The 14,730-nt window shown below is 40.5% G+C and overlaps 2 protein-coding genes across 4 annotated transcripts; both read left to right on the plus strand.

Moving 5' to 3' along the window:
* The first annotated feature begins 1,349 nt into the window (after positions 1-1,349).
* LOC114527573 (short-chain dehydrogenase/reductase family 16C member 6-like) lies at positions 1,350-3,364 on the plus strand. The gene is made up of 4 exons (XM_028549265.1): positions 1,350-2,040; positions 2,142-2,386; positions 2,917-3,042; positions 3,154-3,364. Exons 1-4 carry the CDS (start codon positions 1,588-1,590, stop codon positions 3,251-3,253), a joined length of 924 nt encoding a protein of 307 aa, XP_028405066.1. The 5' UTR covers positions 1,350-1,587; the 3' UTR covers positions 3,254-3,364.
* Positions 3,365-3,917: 553 nt separating this feature from the next.
* Positions 3,918-14,586, plus strand: LOC114527489 (exostosin-like 3). Of its 3 annotated transcripts, none has more exons than XM_028549157.1 (6): positions 3,918-4,120; positions 4,335-6,454; positions 6,595-6,722; positions 12,852-12,996; positions 13,083-13,211; positions 13,684-14,586. In XM_028549157.1, the coding sequence occupies exons 2-6, from the start codon at positions 4,436-4,438 to the stop codon at positions 13,891-13,893; spliced, it is 2,631 nt and encodes an 876-aa protein (XP_028404958.1). In that variant the 5' UTR covers positions 3,918-4,120; positions 4,335-4,435; the 3' UTR covers positions 13,894-14,586. The 3 variants fall into 3 exon arrangements, with proteins under 3 accessions (XP_028404958.1, XP_028404959.1, XP_028404961.1); XM_028549160.1 differs by lacking the exon at positions 3,918-4,120 and having other exon boundaries at positions 5,005-5,192; positions 5,344-6,454; positions 13,684-14,585; XM_028549158.1 differs by lacking the exon at positions 3,918-4,120 and having other exon boundaries at positions 4,174-6,454.
* The last annotated feature ends 144 nt before the right edge of the window (positions 14,587-14,730 follow it).

Below are 14,730 nucleotides of genomic sequence, written 5' to 3' on the forward strand. Positions count from 1 at the left end.
TCCAGTATAAATAAAGTTAGTTTAGTTTAGGTTTTCTCCTGTAGTAACACTGGATCAATAAGAGATGATCCTTACTGGACCTCTAGGAAGAACAGTTTAGAACTGATAGAGCTATCCAGTATAAAAAAAGTTAGTTTAGTTTAGGTTTCCTCCTGTAGTAACACTGGATCAATAAGAGATGATCCTTACTGGACCTCTAGGAAGAACAGTTTAGAACTGATAGAGCTGTCCAGCATAAATAAAGTTAGTTTAGTTTATATAAGTTTCCAAATAAGCGCGTTGAATTATAAGTTCAAACACTGATTTAACCTTAGTTTTAACCTGCATTTAAACGATACACGATCTCTTATAATCCTCGAGAGTTTTGTTTGAATATCTCAATGGAGGTCTGTTTAGATGCTTTATCTGTAGTGGTTGCCACGAGAGTTAAGGTTCCTTTGTCATTATCATACGATTTATTGCATTTTTAACGGTTTTAATATGATTTTCATCTGGGAAGATTAGCGCACTTATCAGTTTTATTTCTCCATTATTTTTTTTACAGGAATGTACCCCTTCAAAGTCTGAAAATAGGCCTTTTAACAGTTGCTATTAAAATCTCTGATACTTCAGAATGACAGTCCACTATATGACCAGATTCTAGAATCTTCAATCGAGTCTAAATTACCTAAAAAAGACTGTCGTCGTGGTTTGTGTAAATAAGCTGTCGTGGTTTGTGTCTGAACTATCTGAAAAAGAGATCTCAAACGTGGTGATCCAGTGTAGGTAGTATTCTACAATAAGCTGTCGTGGTTTGTGTCTGAACTACCTGAGAAAGATATCTCAAACGTGGTGGTCCAGTGTAGGTAGTATTTTACAATAAGCTGATGTGGTTTGTGTCTGAACTATCTGAAAAAGATATCTCAAACGTGGTGGTTTAGTGTAGGTAGTATTCTACAATACGTTGTCGTGGTTTGTGTCTGAACTACCTGAGAAAGATATCTCAAACGTGGTGGTTCAGTGAAGGTAGTATTCTACAATAAGCTGTCGTGGTTTGTGTCTGAACTACCTGAAAAAGATATCTCAAACGTGGTAGTCCAGTGTAGGTAGTATTCTACAATAAGCTGTCGTGGTTTGTGTCTGAACTACCTGAGAAAGATATCTCAAACGTGGTGGTTCAGTGTAGGTAGTATTCTACAATAAGCTGTCGTGGTTTGTGTCTGAACTATACCTGAGAAAGATATCTCAAACGTGGTGGTCCAGTGTCGGTAGTATTCTACAATAAGCTGTCGTGGTTTGTGTGTCTGAAAAAATGCCTCAAAGGCTCAAACGTCTATAGACTGCAAGAAACTGTCTTGTTTGTGTCTGAAGTCTGAACTATAAAAGAATAGGACGAGATATACTTGGAAAATGATTTTGAGTTGAGTATTATTCAGATGCACCTGCTTCAATGACACCTGCCCCTGCATGATAAAACTAAGAAGCAGTTCCCTAGTGAACTGAAAAAATCATAATCTAATCAAATATTAATCTTCTTAAAAGTAAAAACAAATTTATGCAAATAACACTTGAACAAAAACAAACGTAGTCAAAATACGACCAGGCATTATGGCTAACCTTCTTCTGGAGTTCGTTGTCTTTTTAGCATTTTTAACATTTCAAAGCTTCAAAACGATTGTAATGTGGTTTGTTCCAGCTAAAAAGAAAGATGTTCGTGATGAAATAGTTTTTATCACAGGAGCAGGGAGTGGATTGGGTCGTTTAATGGCCCTGCGTTTCGCGTCTCTTGGATCAATTGTCGTTTGTGTTGATATCAACAAACAGGCAAATGAGGCGACTGTGGATGAAATAAAATCAAAAGATCAGAAAGCTTTTTCGTTCACTTGTGATTGCAGTAGCAAAGACGATATTTATCGTATTGCGAATGATATCAAAACGAATGTTGGAGATGTGACAATCCTTATTAATAACGCCGGAATTGTCAGCGGAAAGAAGTTTTTTGAAATCCCAGATGAAAAGATTAAGAAGACGTTTGCGGTCAACACAATGGCTCATTTTTGGGTAAAGCTATCTCACGACAGTTGTAAAAGGCAGAATTATCGTGAACATTGATTATACGTGCAGCTCAGCATGCAGTGACTGTAATTTTAATTTCTTTTTAGACCGCTAAAGCCTTTCTTCCGTCCATGATAGCAAAGAATCATGGTCATGTTGTGAGCATAGCTTCCTCGGCTGGGTTGGCAGGAATAGCTGGTCTTAGTGATTACTGCAGCTCAAAATTTGCGGCAGTTGGCTTCAACGAGTCGCTGCAAATGGAGTTGGTCGTCACTGGAAAAACCTCCGTGCACACCAGTCTGGTGTGTCCTTATATTATCAACACTGGAATGTTTGAAGGAGCGAAATCAAGGTACGTTTATTACGAACTGCGGAAATATTTTTGGCTTCAAACAAGTAGAGGATGAGCTCCTCAGTATGAGAAGAAGATCAGTGGTGCAATCCTCGCTAGAAATGTTAGGATCATCATCAGAGCCCCAAAATGAAGGAAAATTCATAGGCATACGGGGCTGCGTGAGCAGAGAAAGGCGGAGCCCCAAGATTTGGCAGAATTAGTGCAATAAGTCAGGCAATTTGCGCACGAGAATCTTCATCATCATTGTATGATTATTGCTTAGTTTACCCCCAGGTCATCCGCCAACCAACTCTGACAACCTCGAACCTTGCAGGGTCCTCCTGCAACCCTCGTAGTGGAAAAGAATCTTAGTACGAGGTGGTCTAACCTGAGATTTATGATAGACTTCCTTTCAGACAGACCCTAACCCACGCCCTTCGATCCCGTCACATACAACCAATCAGTGATACCAGAATAATGTTATATGGGTATTCGTAACTATACTATCTAAGATCCTCCTAATGTCAGTAATGTGATTGTTCATATAGATTTCCTTGGCTTCTTCCAATATTGGATCCTGAAACGACCGTTGACAAAATTATGGACGGAATTTTAACCAACCAAAGTGTTATTATCATCCCATGGCTATTAAAACTACTGCTTGTTTTCAAGAGGTGAAATGATTAGCTCGCTGTCTCTAAGGACATTTTTACTTAATCAACGATATTTCTATCAATTTTCAATTCGAATGGAATAATTTATTTTTGTTTATTTTTCAAATGCAGTATGCTTCCTCAAGAGTCCTTCATTACAATATCAGAGTTTTTTGGAGCAAGTTCATGCATGGATGAATTTAAAGGAAGAGAAATTAAAAAAGAAAATTGAAAAAAAACTTGGGGCAATGTGATGATGAATTGAAGGTTACGCTTTCCAATGGACCTTTTGCATAATAGACAAACTTTTGATTTAGGCAACAAAAAGGAAATTTCCGAAAAGTGCATACTAAATTTAGTAAAATTACCAAGTTTGGCTGCAAAATATTGTAAAGTACGGAAGATATAGCCATGCGAAGTTGCCAATTTTGTATACTTTTTACTAGGGCCGGAAGTGTGTAACTAGATTAGTTAAACGGTCCCGGCCGTAGTTAAAAAGTATACAAAATTGGCTACTTTGCATGGCTATATTTTCGACAATACTTGACATTTTGCGGCCGAACTTGGCAATTATACTATAGTTTCAGTATGCTCTTTTTAGCTGAGGTGATTTATTTCCTTCTTGCTACCTAGATCACAAGTTGGTCTATTATGCAAAAGGTCCATTTGTCAAATCCTGTAATTAATATTGAGGAATAGCAAAATTAATAAATTGAGAACGTGGTGTATTTTTCTCCCGATCAACAGCTTTAAAGTCGCTCTTTCTCAAAATTTTTACCAGTTAGAAGTACCCAACCTCGTTCCCAGGGCCTTTATTGAAAACGCGGAGTACTAGTATTAGTACCCTCTGCATGGAACAACCACAAAATTGCAAATTTGCAACTTTTTATCCGGAAGTGACGTAACGGATGTGAGTCGTTGAAATGCTCTTGATTCAAGAACATTGCAAAACATAAACATTTTCGCAATAAAAGGGACTTTTTCCCTTCAATTTAATGTTTTATTGTACCAATTTGTGGCTTCATTTATACGTTAGTCTCCACCACAAGACGAAAGCTGCTCAGATACATATTTTATGCCGAGATTTTGGGAATAATTCGTAAGTATTTGTTGAAAACAGACATGCTTAACATGTGCTGATAATTGATGTATTGTTTATAGTTTGTTTTGTAGTGAACAACATTTATATTTGTGTAAATGTGTTCAATTTTGTCCGTCTGCTGCCTCGACGTACCGCAGTTTGCACGGAAATTGCTTTTAGTTAATTTTAAGTAAGCTGTAAGATAATTTTGAGTTACCTTTTCCGGATTTAGTTTGTGGGAATTGTGTCTTTATATGAGGAACCTGTCGAATATTGGAGTCAAATATACCCAACAGCATTCACGATTCTTGTCTCTATCTGGTTGAATTTACGATGCTGCCTTTATTCTACAAGTTAAAGGAAAGTAACTATGGACGATTTCTACTTTTTGTGTTGACCCTGATTGTTTTCATGCCATTCGTGACTCACTATTATCTAACGAAGCCTTCAGTTTTGCATGAGAGTATTTTTACGAAATCTTTTCGCACAAGATCAACACTTGAAGACAGTTCAAACACTGAATATAGATTAGATGAACTTCGAAAGAATATCAACGAGCTAGAACACGTCAAATTATCGTTAAAAAACGAACTACGAGAACTTGAAAGCAAGCGACATGGGCTCCTACGAGAGATACAAGAACACTCAGATAAAATTATACTGATTGATAGCAAGGCAACCTTTTTAAACAGTGAAGTAAGCAAACGGTTGCAGGAGCTGGCTGATCTCAAATTTGCCAAGAAAATGGTTAATAACTGTCCTCAGTTACCTCTAATTAAACCACCAAAAGACATATTCACTCAATTGTCTCAAAGCTTTCAAGAATATCCAAAACCAAGTTTACAAGTTAGAACTAATTGCAAACTCTCCAGTTGTTTCAACTTTCATTTGTGTTCATTTGGTCGTGATTTTTCAGCCCACATATACCAACCAGAAAACCAGTTGGATATACATACCATACTTAAACGGATGCCGTACGCGGTCGAGGTGACAGAACCCATAGCATGCATATATGTTGTGGTGATTGCAAAAAGCTATCAGACTTCAGAGAAGCTGGAAATGTTTCTTCATGGTTTGAGATTTTGGCAAGGTGATGGTCATAATCACATTATAATTAATTTTGGTGGAGCGTCAGTCCTTAAGGGTGTTAATACAGGCAGAGCAATAATAGTTCAAACAAGTTTTAGATCTGATGTACAATATAGGGCAAACTTTGACATTGTGATTCCACCTCTTGCTAGTTTGATAACATCAGGAGCTGCATGGGAGAATTCAGCACCACAACTTCCAGCTATTCGTAAATATATACTTAGCTTTGAAGGGAACTATCATGGCAAAACAAAAAAGCTGCATAACAAAACCAGTAGCTTCATTTCTGTCAATGACCTCAAAGCACTTGGAATTGAAGCAAAAGATATATTTATCAAACTTTCTTGCAAAGTTGATAAGAAATTCGTTGCCTATGATGATTGGCAACTCTGTCGAACACACACGTCAAGGGCTGAGGTCTTGAAAGCATCAACCTTTACCCTAATATATCAATCAGAGTCCTCAGAAGACCAGACTCCTACCATAATACGCTTCATTGAAGCCTTACAATATGGTGCTATTCCTGTTGTGGTTTCTGATAATATTATCCTGCCATTTGCAGACATCATTGAGTGGGAACGTGCAGCAATATTGCTTCACAGTGCCCAGTTTCCACAATTGCATTTCATCATGAGGACAATGGTGATCAATGATTTGTTAGACATGCGACGGCAAGGACGCTTTTTATGGGAAACATATTTTTCCACAACTGAAACAGTTTTGCAAACGACAATTGCAGCCATACAAACCCGTTTATCCTTGCCAGGAACCCCGGCAAAAGAGACTCATTTCTCCTCCGTTTTTAGTGAAAGCAGTGAGCCATTGTTTTATCGTCCTGACGCCAATGTTCTGATTCAAAATGGCCTGAATTCCCCAACATACTTTCAAAATTTTACCTCAAATAACATGTATGCCAAACAAAGATGGAATTCTTACCCTGGAGCACTGATGCTGTACCCTAGTGATCCGTTTGTTCCCATATTACCCTCCTCAGCTGCATTCAAAAATTCTTCCAGCAATATGCAACCTATTGGCAAAGGAGCTGGTGGGGCTGGAGTTGAATTTCAGAAAGCTTTAGGAGGCGATTATCCTTTTGAACAGTTCACTATTGTGATGTTAACATACAAAAGGGAATCGGTGTTGATTGAAGCCCTTGGACGCCTGGAAGGCTTGCAGTATCTAAGCAAGGTTGTGGTTGTTTGGAACAGCCCTGGTGATCCTTCCCCTGACTTGAAATGGCCAAATATTGGTGTCCCAATTAAGGTAAATAGGAGGTTTGAATTAGTGGTTATTGAAGGTTTCAATTAGTGGGTGAAAGTGGGTGACAGGTAATGACAATGGGTGGATTGCTTCTGCGCAGAGAAAGAAAAACAATAAAATGATTTGTTTAATTCTTAACTTAGGTCTTGCGTCCTAAAATGAACAGTTTGAACAACAGATTTTTGCCATTTGACGAGATTGAAACTGATGCTGTATTATCAATGGATGATGACATTCATTTGAGACATGATGAGATTCTCTTTGGCTTTAGGTAATTATAACACCCAGAATGATTATATGTGCGTGGCCTAGGTGAAATAAAACTGAGATGGTGCTGCTCTAAGGTACAAACCCACCCACTAAGCTAAAAAGGTTGAGATAATTTTCCAGCTTACAGTGCAGTTGGTGAATTCAGGGTAGCATCATCACCATACACTTCAGCATGTGGTATATAGATCCAGGATTGCTACAAGAGGAGACCTAAACTAAACTATCATTATTCTAGATGGCTCCGCTCTATCAATTCTAAACTGCTCATCCTACAATTCTACCTCATATACAACTTCATAATATTGACCCGAACTTTTGTTTCAAGCCAAAATTCTCACAACTCCATGTCATTTTCAGTATATTTTTTATGAATAATTCATGACTTTAAAATAACAGTTTTTCCTTCCCTCACTTCACAATGTCACATGACCTCCCATCCCGGGGGGGGTTATCTATCCTAATCTGGGAGGGTTGTAGCATTCTACCACACGCTCCCCTAAAAATATGAACGTTTTTTTTTATATTTTTACTACATATTACTGTTAATTGACTGTTCGATCAAATGTTTGAATGTCCCAGATCACCAATTAACAGCATGTTACTACTCATCGTCTTGCTGTAAACATTCCTTAATCCTTTGTTCGGCATCTTTTGCAGCTTGCCTCTTCTTCCGGTTCTCTCGTGTTTCCCCGACTTCTTCAGTACTTGCGTTGTGTACTTCCGTTTCACGTAGTGGACTTCGAATCTCTAAGGGACAGAGTAATTGGATCGGACGCTCTATGTGGTTCCCCTTGTGCAACAATATCGCTCCTCGGATGACTCCGTCCTTCCCTGTGACGTATTTAATGACTCTCCCCTTCATCCATTTCCCTCTATTTTTTTCTTCACCCACAATAAGGACAACCTCCCCAATCTGTGGTACTTCGTTACGGCTCTTGTTAACTCGGTGATATTCCATTAGTCCGTGCACATATTCTTTTCGCCATCTTGACCACGCATGTTGTTTCGCGACTTCTAACCGTTTTTGTACTTTACTTATTTCGTCATCAAAGGTTTCATCAGGTTCGATCGTGCATGCATTTTGTCCCCAGAGGATCACGTTCGGTGTCAGAACTTGTTCTTCGCTATGATCGCTTTCAACATAAGTCAGTGGGCGATTGTTCAGATTTCGTTCGATATCCATTATAACCGTTTGAAGTTGGTGGTATGTCAGGTGTGTTTTGCCCAGGGTCTTGTACAGGGTTTTCTTCAACTCTTGTATCAAGCGTTCGTAGATCCCTCCCCACCATGGAGATTTCGCAAGGTTAAATGTCCAGTGGATCTCTTGGGTAGCCAGATAGTTATGCAACTTTTCGCTCTTCCTTATTCTCTTTATCCACGACGCTGTTGCTTTGAATACTGTCGCGTTGTCTGAGACTATTCGCCGAGGTCTTGTCCTTCTTGTGATAAAGGAATTTAGTTTTTCTTGGAACTCTTCGGCTGTCTGTGAATGTGTTAGTTCGAGGTGAAGTGCTCTCGATGTTGCGCATGTAAATACAACCACGTAACATTTCTCGGTCTCGTTCTTTCCCACTTTGCAAATCAAGGGCCCTGCGAAATCCACCCCTGTAACTTGGAATGGTTTACTTTCGTTGGTTCTAAACTCCGGTAACGGGGCCGTCGTCGGTGCTCCATACGGCTTAGCTGAGAAGACTTTACACGTGTTGCATTTCTTTATAACTTTCTTCACTTTGGAGCGCAGATGAGGCACCCACCAGTTTTCTCGTATTGCTGCCATAGTGTTTGCCACTCCTAGATGCAAATCTTTCTCGTGTATGTATGCTATTAACTTCTCCACGAATGGCTCTGCGTTCAAGTAGATTGGTTGGTATCCCACGATCCTCCCCTTGCACACCAAAATACCCGTACCTTCGTCTTTGATAAGCTGCCACCCGGGGGCCTCGACCTCGTCTTGAACGGTACTCTGGACCTTCCGCACCCAGCAGTTTGTTGCTGCTTCTATATCGGCAGTATCGATTGGACCTTTCTTACGCACCTCACGTTTTTTCGATCGACAGTTGTTCACGAACCGTAGCGCCCATGCCGTCACTCTAACTGTTCTCCAGTAAGAGTTCCTGTTTAACAATAGGTCCCATTCGTCTACAGCATTCTCTTCTACGTGATAAACTGTTTGTCTGAGGGGAATGCTCTCCTGAGAGGTATATTTCGTGCTTGCCAGTATTGGTTGATCAGGCCAATGGTCTTCCCTCACTAACCACTCAGGTCCCGTAAACCAGCCACATTGCTCCATCCGGTTTATTGTCGCACCTCTACTTCCTAGGTCTGCGATATTCTCTTTGGTAGGACAATACTTCCACTGGATCCCGATTTCGGCGGTTATTGACGCGATTTTCCTCACCCGATTTGCCACAAACACCTTCCAGTGCTTGGCGGGATTTGATATCCAAAATAAGGCTACCAAACTGTCCATCCAAACAGTTATTGAAGCAACAGGTCTTCGTTTCAGTGCAGAGCATATGTTTTTCGCCATATTCGCTGCCATCTGGCCGCTTACCAACTCCAATCTCGGGATTGAAGTATTCCTTTTCGAGATCCTCGACTTCGATGCAAGGAGACCTTTCACTGTTCCAGTAACTTGTTCTATTACCGCTATGTCACACACGAGCATGCCAAGTTACTCGCATCTGCGAAGATATGGAGGTGAATCGCGTTGATCTCCTTTAGGTCTTTCGCCACACATCGTGGTATTTTCACATTTCGAAGCTGTTTAGTCCACCTCAACCAATCATTTTTCAAAGGCGTAGATGCTTCCACATCCCAGCTTTTCTTCTCATCGCATACTTCTCTGAAAATTCTTTTCCCTTCGGCCATGGTCGGCGACACGATGCCCAACGGATCATACATTTTCCCCAGATGGCTGACGATGGACTTCTTAGTCACAGGCATTTCCTCCGGATAATCAGGTACTTCAATTAACAGTTCGTCTTCTTTTTTGTCCCATCTGAGTCCTAGAATCTTTGAGGGATTCGGCATCCCTTCACTTTCCAGTGTTCCCACATTCGACTCCCATTTGTGTAACGGGAACTTACCACTTTCCAATATCGTTGTCGCTTCTTGCTTAAACCTCTCTAGTTCTGAAACATCACTTCCTGTTTTCATCACATTGTCAACGTAGGTGTTTTCTCTTAATGCTTTGATGGTACTCTCAAACTCGACTGGTTGTTGTTCCAGGTGGTATTGTATTGTTGCTCCCAACATGAATGGACTCGCCTCCGCTCCAAATGGCACTCTTGTAAACCGCAAATGTTCCTTCTTTACCATTGATATTGAACAAGAATCGGAAGGCATCCCGATCTTCTTCTTTTATTCCGACTTGCAGAAATGCCTTTTGGATATCTGCTAAAGCTATGTTTGGGGCCACTCTCGCTCTAATCATTATGTCCCACAGGATGGTTGCAGTGGGGGTCCCGTATACATACAGTCGTTTACACTATTGGCCATGGGATGGGGCTTCATGCTGGCGTCAAACACCATTCTTACTTTAGTTGTGGTGGCATCTTCCTTAACGACTGGCCTGTGTGGCATATAAAATAAACGTTCTCCTCCTGGTTGTTCTGGTGCTCTCTCGATAATACCGTCATTTAACTGGCTTCGTACTATCTCAACATATTCATCTTTCAGTGTTTTATCTTGATTAATCTTCTTCCACACATTGCCTAGTCGCTTCCTGCTTGGTTCCAGGTTATCATTCGTTATAGTAGTCCCTGGTATCCATGGTACTTTAACCTCATATCGTCCCTGTTTTGTCTTCGTTATGTTCTCTCGAAATTCCCGATGGATATCCAGCTGGTCATTTTCGCTTCGATCCTCCACTCCGAGGACATCCAGGCTATACAATCTCTCATAATCCGTTGTTTCTCTTGTGAACATGCATTGTTCACTCGAATAGTTACCACCATGAATAATCCAGCCAAACGACGATCCTTCCACCACCGGATCTTCAGGGTTGCCTTTGAAGACTTCCTCTGTTCGTATCTTGCAATATGTCTTGTCTCCGATGATCATATGAATGGGATATTTCCCTCCTGGATTCATGTAGAATCGTTTATCTTTGGTGTGCTCGAATTCATGTTTCAGCTTGTTCATATCCGGTCGTGTCACTGTGGTAAAATCACTCAACTTGGATCCGGTCAGCTCGATTTTCTCTTGGGCTTTGCCATCCAGCGATTCTACGGTGACGTCGAAGATAGGCATTGACTGTTTGCTGGAACCGTTGACTGTAATAATTTCTCTAGCTTCATGTCGTACAGGTTTTAGGTTGAGTTTCTTTGTTGCTTCTCTCGAAATGAAGTTCCTTCCGGAACCAGAGTCCAGATATGCCCAGAACACCTCCTCCTTCAATCTTACTGGTATTATCGCCGGTAGAGTTGGCTCTTCTACGACTGGGGTATATCCCGTCAGTATGGGATCACTTTCCCCACCTCTCTGTTGGGGCTCATTCTTGATTTGAATGCAGAGGCTTGTGTGGTGTTTCGAACCACAATGAAAGCATCCACGACTACGACATTCGCTACCTCTATGTCCGGGTGAGGCACAATTGAAACACAACTTGTTCTCTACGAAGAACTTCTTTCGTTGTTCAGTGGTAGTATACGAGCTGCACTTGTCACTCCAGTGTTCTGCTTTGCAGAAGACACATTGACTACCTCGTTTCCCGCCCTTGTCTCCCCCTCGGCGAGTGTACATGCTTCGTTCCCGAGAGTCCCTCCTATTGTTATCATGAGGGGATTTGTTCCTTCTTAGCCACCCTTGTAAATTATCAATCAACCTTTCCATTTTCCAGTCTTCCCAATTGTCATCAGTTCTAACTAGGTCCGGCTTGACTTGGGGTAACTTGTTAAGGGTGCACATTACAAACCCATCTAGTTTGGCATGTTCATCCAGGGTGCGTAGTGCGTCATAATTTCTACTCAGTTTCTCATAAAACACTTGAACCCTATCGTGGGACGATCCCCTAACTGTCTCCAAATTTATTATCTCATCAATATGGGAATTTACTACCAACCTTGTCTGTCCATATTCTTTCTTCAGACGATCCCAGGCTGTCTTGTAACCGGCTGGACCTGGTCTTAAGTTGGAAATCCTGTCTCGCACTTTGTTGGATACCATCTCAAGCAAATAACCAAACTTTTCCTCGTCGGAAATAGGTTTCGAATGTATCTGAGTCAAAAACATGTTCTCAAACCTTACCCAGTCGCTAGCCGTACCCTTGAATGATGTTATGGTAAGTTTGGGCAATTTGGCATGGGATGTTCTAGCTGCCTTTTCCATCTCAAGTTTTCTCTCGGTTGTCTCGAGCTCTGCCTGTAACTTCTCTTGCCATAACTGCCGCTCTTGTCGTCTAATCTCCTCTCGATGATGCTCCTCTTCCTCTCGCATTGTGTCACGTTTCCGGCTTGTTTCTTCAAAAGTAATTTCCTCTTTTCTCTTCGCTAATATATTTTGCAACTTACTGAGTTCCAATACCCATGGTGAATACGTTTCCTTGGCAGTTTTTTTCCACTGTCGTATCGCTCTTGCTGTATACTCGCCCCGATCCAATTTTAATTCTTGCATCGTCGACACTAAGTTATATATCTCATCGAGAATAAATTCTGAACGTTTGCTTACTGTTTCAATTTCCTTGTAGTCTCTCTCCTCGATTAATTCATCGGTTTGTTCAAGATAATACTTTAATTTCTCGATCTCTTTGTTCATTTTTGTCTCCAATTCCCTCTCTTTCTCATTAGGTTCGACTTCGTCCGTCATTTTCGCACGTCTTGTTTACAATCACAATCCCTTCGAATCTCGGTAAATGTTGTCTCCAAATCGTTATAAAATCCTGGTCACGGCACCACTATGACCCGAACTTTTGTTTCAAGCCAAAATTCTCACAACTCCATGTCATTTTCAGTATATTTTTTATGAATAATTCATGACTTTAAAATAACAGTTTTTCCTTCCCTCACTTCACAATGTCACATGACCTCCCATCCCGGGGGGGGTTATCTATCCTAATCTGGGAGGGTTGTAGCATTCTACCACAATATGTTGAACTTAAATCAGCCTGAAATTTTTACAATCCCACTAGGGTTTGGCGAGAGGCCAGGGACAGAATTGTTGGTTTTCCAGGTCGTTACCATGCCTGGGACATCAACTATGGTGGATGGCTTTACAATTCTAACTACTCTTGTGAGCTGTCTATGGTGCTGACCGGTGCAGCTTTTATTCATAAGGTGAAAATCAAGTCCTGTACGTTTCTAGACTAATTGTGACATGATGCAAATGAACTTCAATTTCATTCTTCTTTGTGTTATTTTAGTATTATACGTTCTTGTACACGCACGTCATACCTCAAGCAATACGGGACAAAGTTGATGAATATACTAATTGTGAAGATATTGCAATGAATTTCCTCGTATCTCATGTGACAAGGAAGCCACCACTTAAGGTATATCTGCGAACCAAAAGCTTATGAAAGAACACATGCAGTATCGTGGCAACATTCCTCGCTTCTCCTTCGGCATTCCCCTCTCCCTCCCTCCGGCATTCCTCGCTTCTCGTTCACTATTCCCTACTCCCTCCTTCGGCATTCCCTTCTCCCTCCCTTCCGCATTCCTCGCTTCTCCTTCGGTATTCCGCACTTCCTCCTCCGGCATTCCCCTTTTCTTCCTCCTGCATTCCCTTCTAGGCATTCCCCACTCTCATCTTTCAATATTGGTCCGCAATACTTCAACTATTAATTGTTGTGAAGATGTACAGTCACTGTGCGTTGTTCATTATAAAGCCCAACATTTCACGGGGCGAGGAAAGCCGTTTTCTGCCACGGATTATTGCCTTAGCATATGCAGTTGTTTTAATGAAAGATTTCTAGTTCCACATAATCTTCAGTGTAATGACATAGTTTAATCTTTCTTTTCCAGGTCACATCTCGCTGGACATTTCGGTGCCCAGACTGCACTTCCACGTTATTCCTTGACGAGACTCATTTTACTGAGAGACACAAATGTATCAACTTCTTTGTCAAAGTCTTTGGTTACATGCCGCTATTACGAACGCAATTCCGCGCTGACTCAGTGCTTTTTAAAACTCGTATATCATCTGACAAAACGAAGTGTTTCACATATATTTAAAGGTGCCACACCACCTTGACAGCCTAGTTAGTAACCCTCACACTTTGTCTTGAAACACCAGGCCCACTTTATATATCAAATGGGATTGGGATGTATTTTCTCAAGGACAAGGATGGGAACTCCGCAGATTCATCCTGCGTCAAATCACCCGTATTCCACCACTTCACCACCGGGAGCTTTGATAAACATTTTCTATATAGAATTTGACAATTTTAATATGAAATTTTCAATTTTGTACAGATAGATAAATGTGTTTTATATGAAAAAGAAATTTTATCAGAAAACTGACGACGTTTTTGCCTTTATCAAAAAGGCAAAAGAAATATTGATCCAATTTTATACAATATCTATGCTAACAAAGACATAGTTTTTGTTACATTTTGAACGACTTGATGATCTTTTTTGGCTGGAAATGTGTGTAGAAACTTTAATAGTATTTTTATCGGATTAGACAAACTGTAATAGTATTTTTATCGGATTATTGGGAAATTGTCTGAGGTATGAAGGCAAGCCTAATGGCGATGCATTTTACTGATTATTTTCATTGCTAAACAGTGGCGTTTATACAAAGCCTTGTTGCTATGTTTTGATTATATCCAAAACTAAATAATCCTTTTGTGTTATCGATGAAGCAATATCGAGCAGAAATAATTGATATATTGTGCGTGTATTTGCCCATCTCACCAGGGGAAAACAGGCAATCTTTTGAGGAGCTGTGATGCTCAATGTCATGACTTCAAATATTATCAATGCCTTCATAACTATTAAACTTTTGTACTTGAACAAAGGCTTTTAAAAAATAAATTGAACTGGATATTGCGTATAATTTGACCCCTA

This window comes from Dendronephthya gigantea, unplaced genomic scaffold (assembly GCF_004324835.1).
Source record: "Dendronephthya gigantea isolate DGI-Jeju-01 unplaced genomic scaffold, DenGig_1.0 000045F, whole genome shotgun sequence".
In the NCBI taxonomy this organism is placed as follows: Eukaryota; Metazoa; Cnidaria; class Anthozoa; order Malacalcyonacea; family Nephtheidae; genus Dendronephthya; species Dendronephthya gigantea.

What these genes read in the sequence shown, in the direction of transcription:
- LOC114527573 (XM_028549265.1), top strand. Translation starts at nt 1,588, where the DNA reads ATGGCTAACCTTCTTCTGGAGTTCGTTGTCTTTTTAGCATTTTTAACA. An exon ending in ACACAATGGCTCATTTTTGG is followed by an intron (nt 2,041 to 2,141) that starts GTAAAGCTATCT and finishes ATTTCTTTTTAG; the next exon opens with ACCGCTAAAGCCTTTCTTCC. An exon ending in TTTGAAGGAGCGAAATCAAG is followed by an intron (nt 2,387 to 2,916) that starts GTACGTTTATTA and finishes TTGTTCATATAG; the next exon opens with ATTTCCTTGGCTTCTTCCAA.
- LOC114527489 (XM_028549157.1), top strand. Translation starts at nt 4,436, where the DNA reads ATGCTGCCTTTATTCTACAAGTTAAAGGAAAGTAACTATGGACGATTT. An exon ending in ATATTGGTGTCCCAATTAAG is followed by an intron (nt 6,455 to 6,594) that starts GTAAATAGGAGG and finishes TTCTTAACTTAG; the next exon opens with GTCTTGCGTCCTAAAATGAA. An exon ending in CAAGGAAGCCACCACTTAAG is followed by an intron (nt 13,212 to 13,683) that starts GTATATCTGCGA and finishes TTTCTTTTCCAG; the next exon opens with GTCACATCTCGCTGGACATT.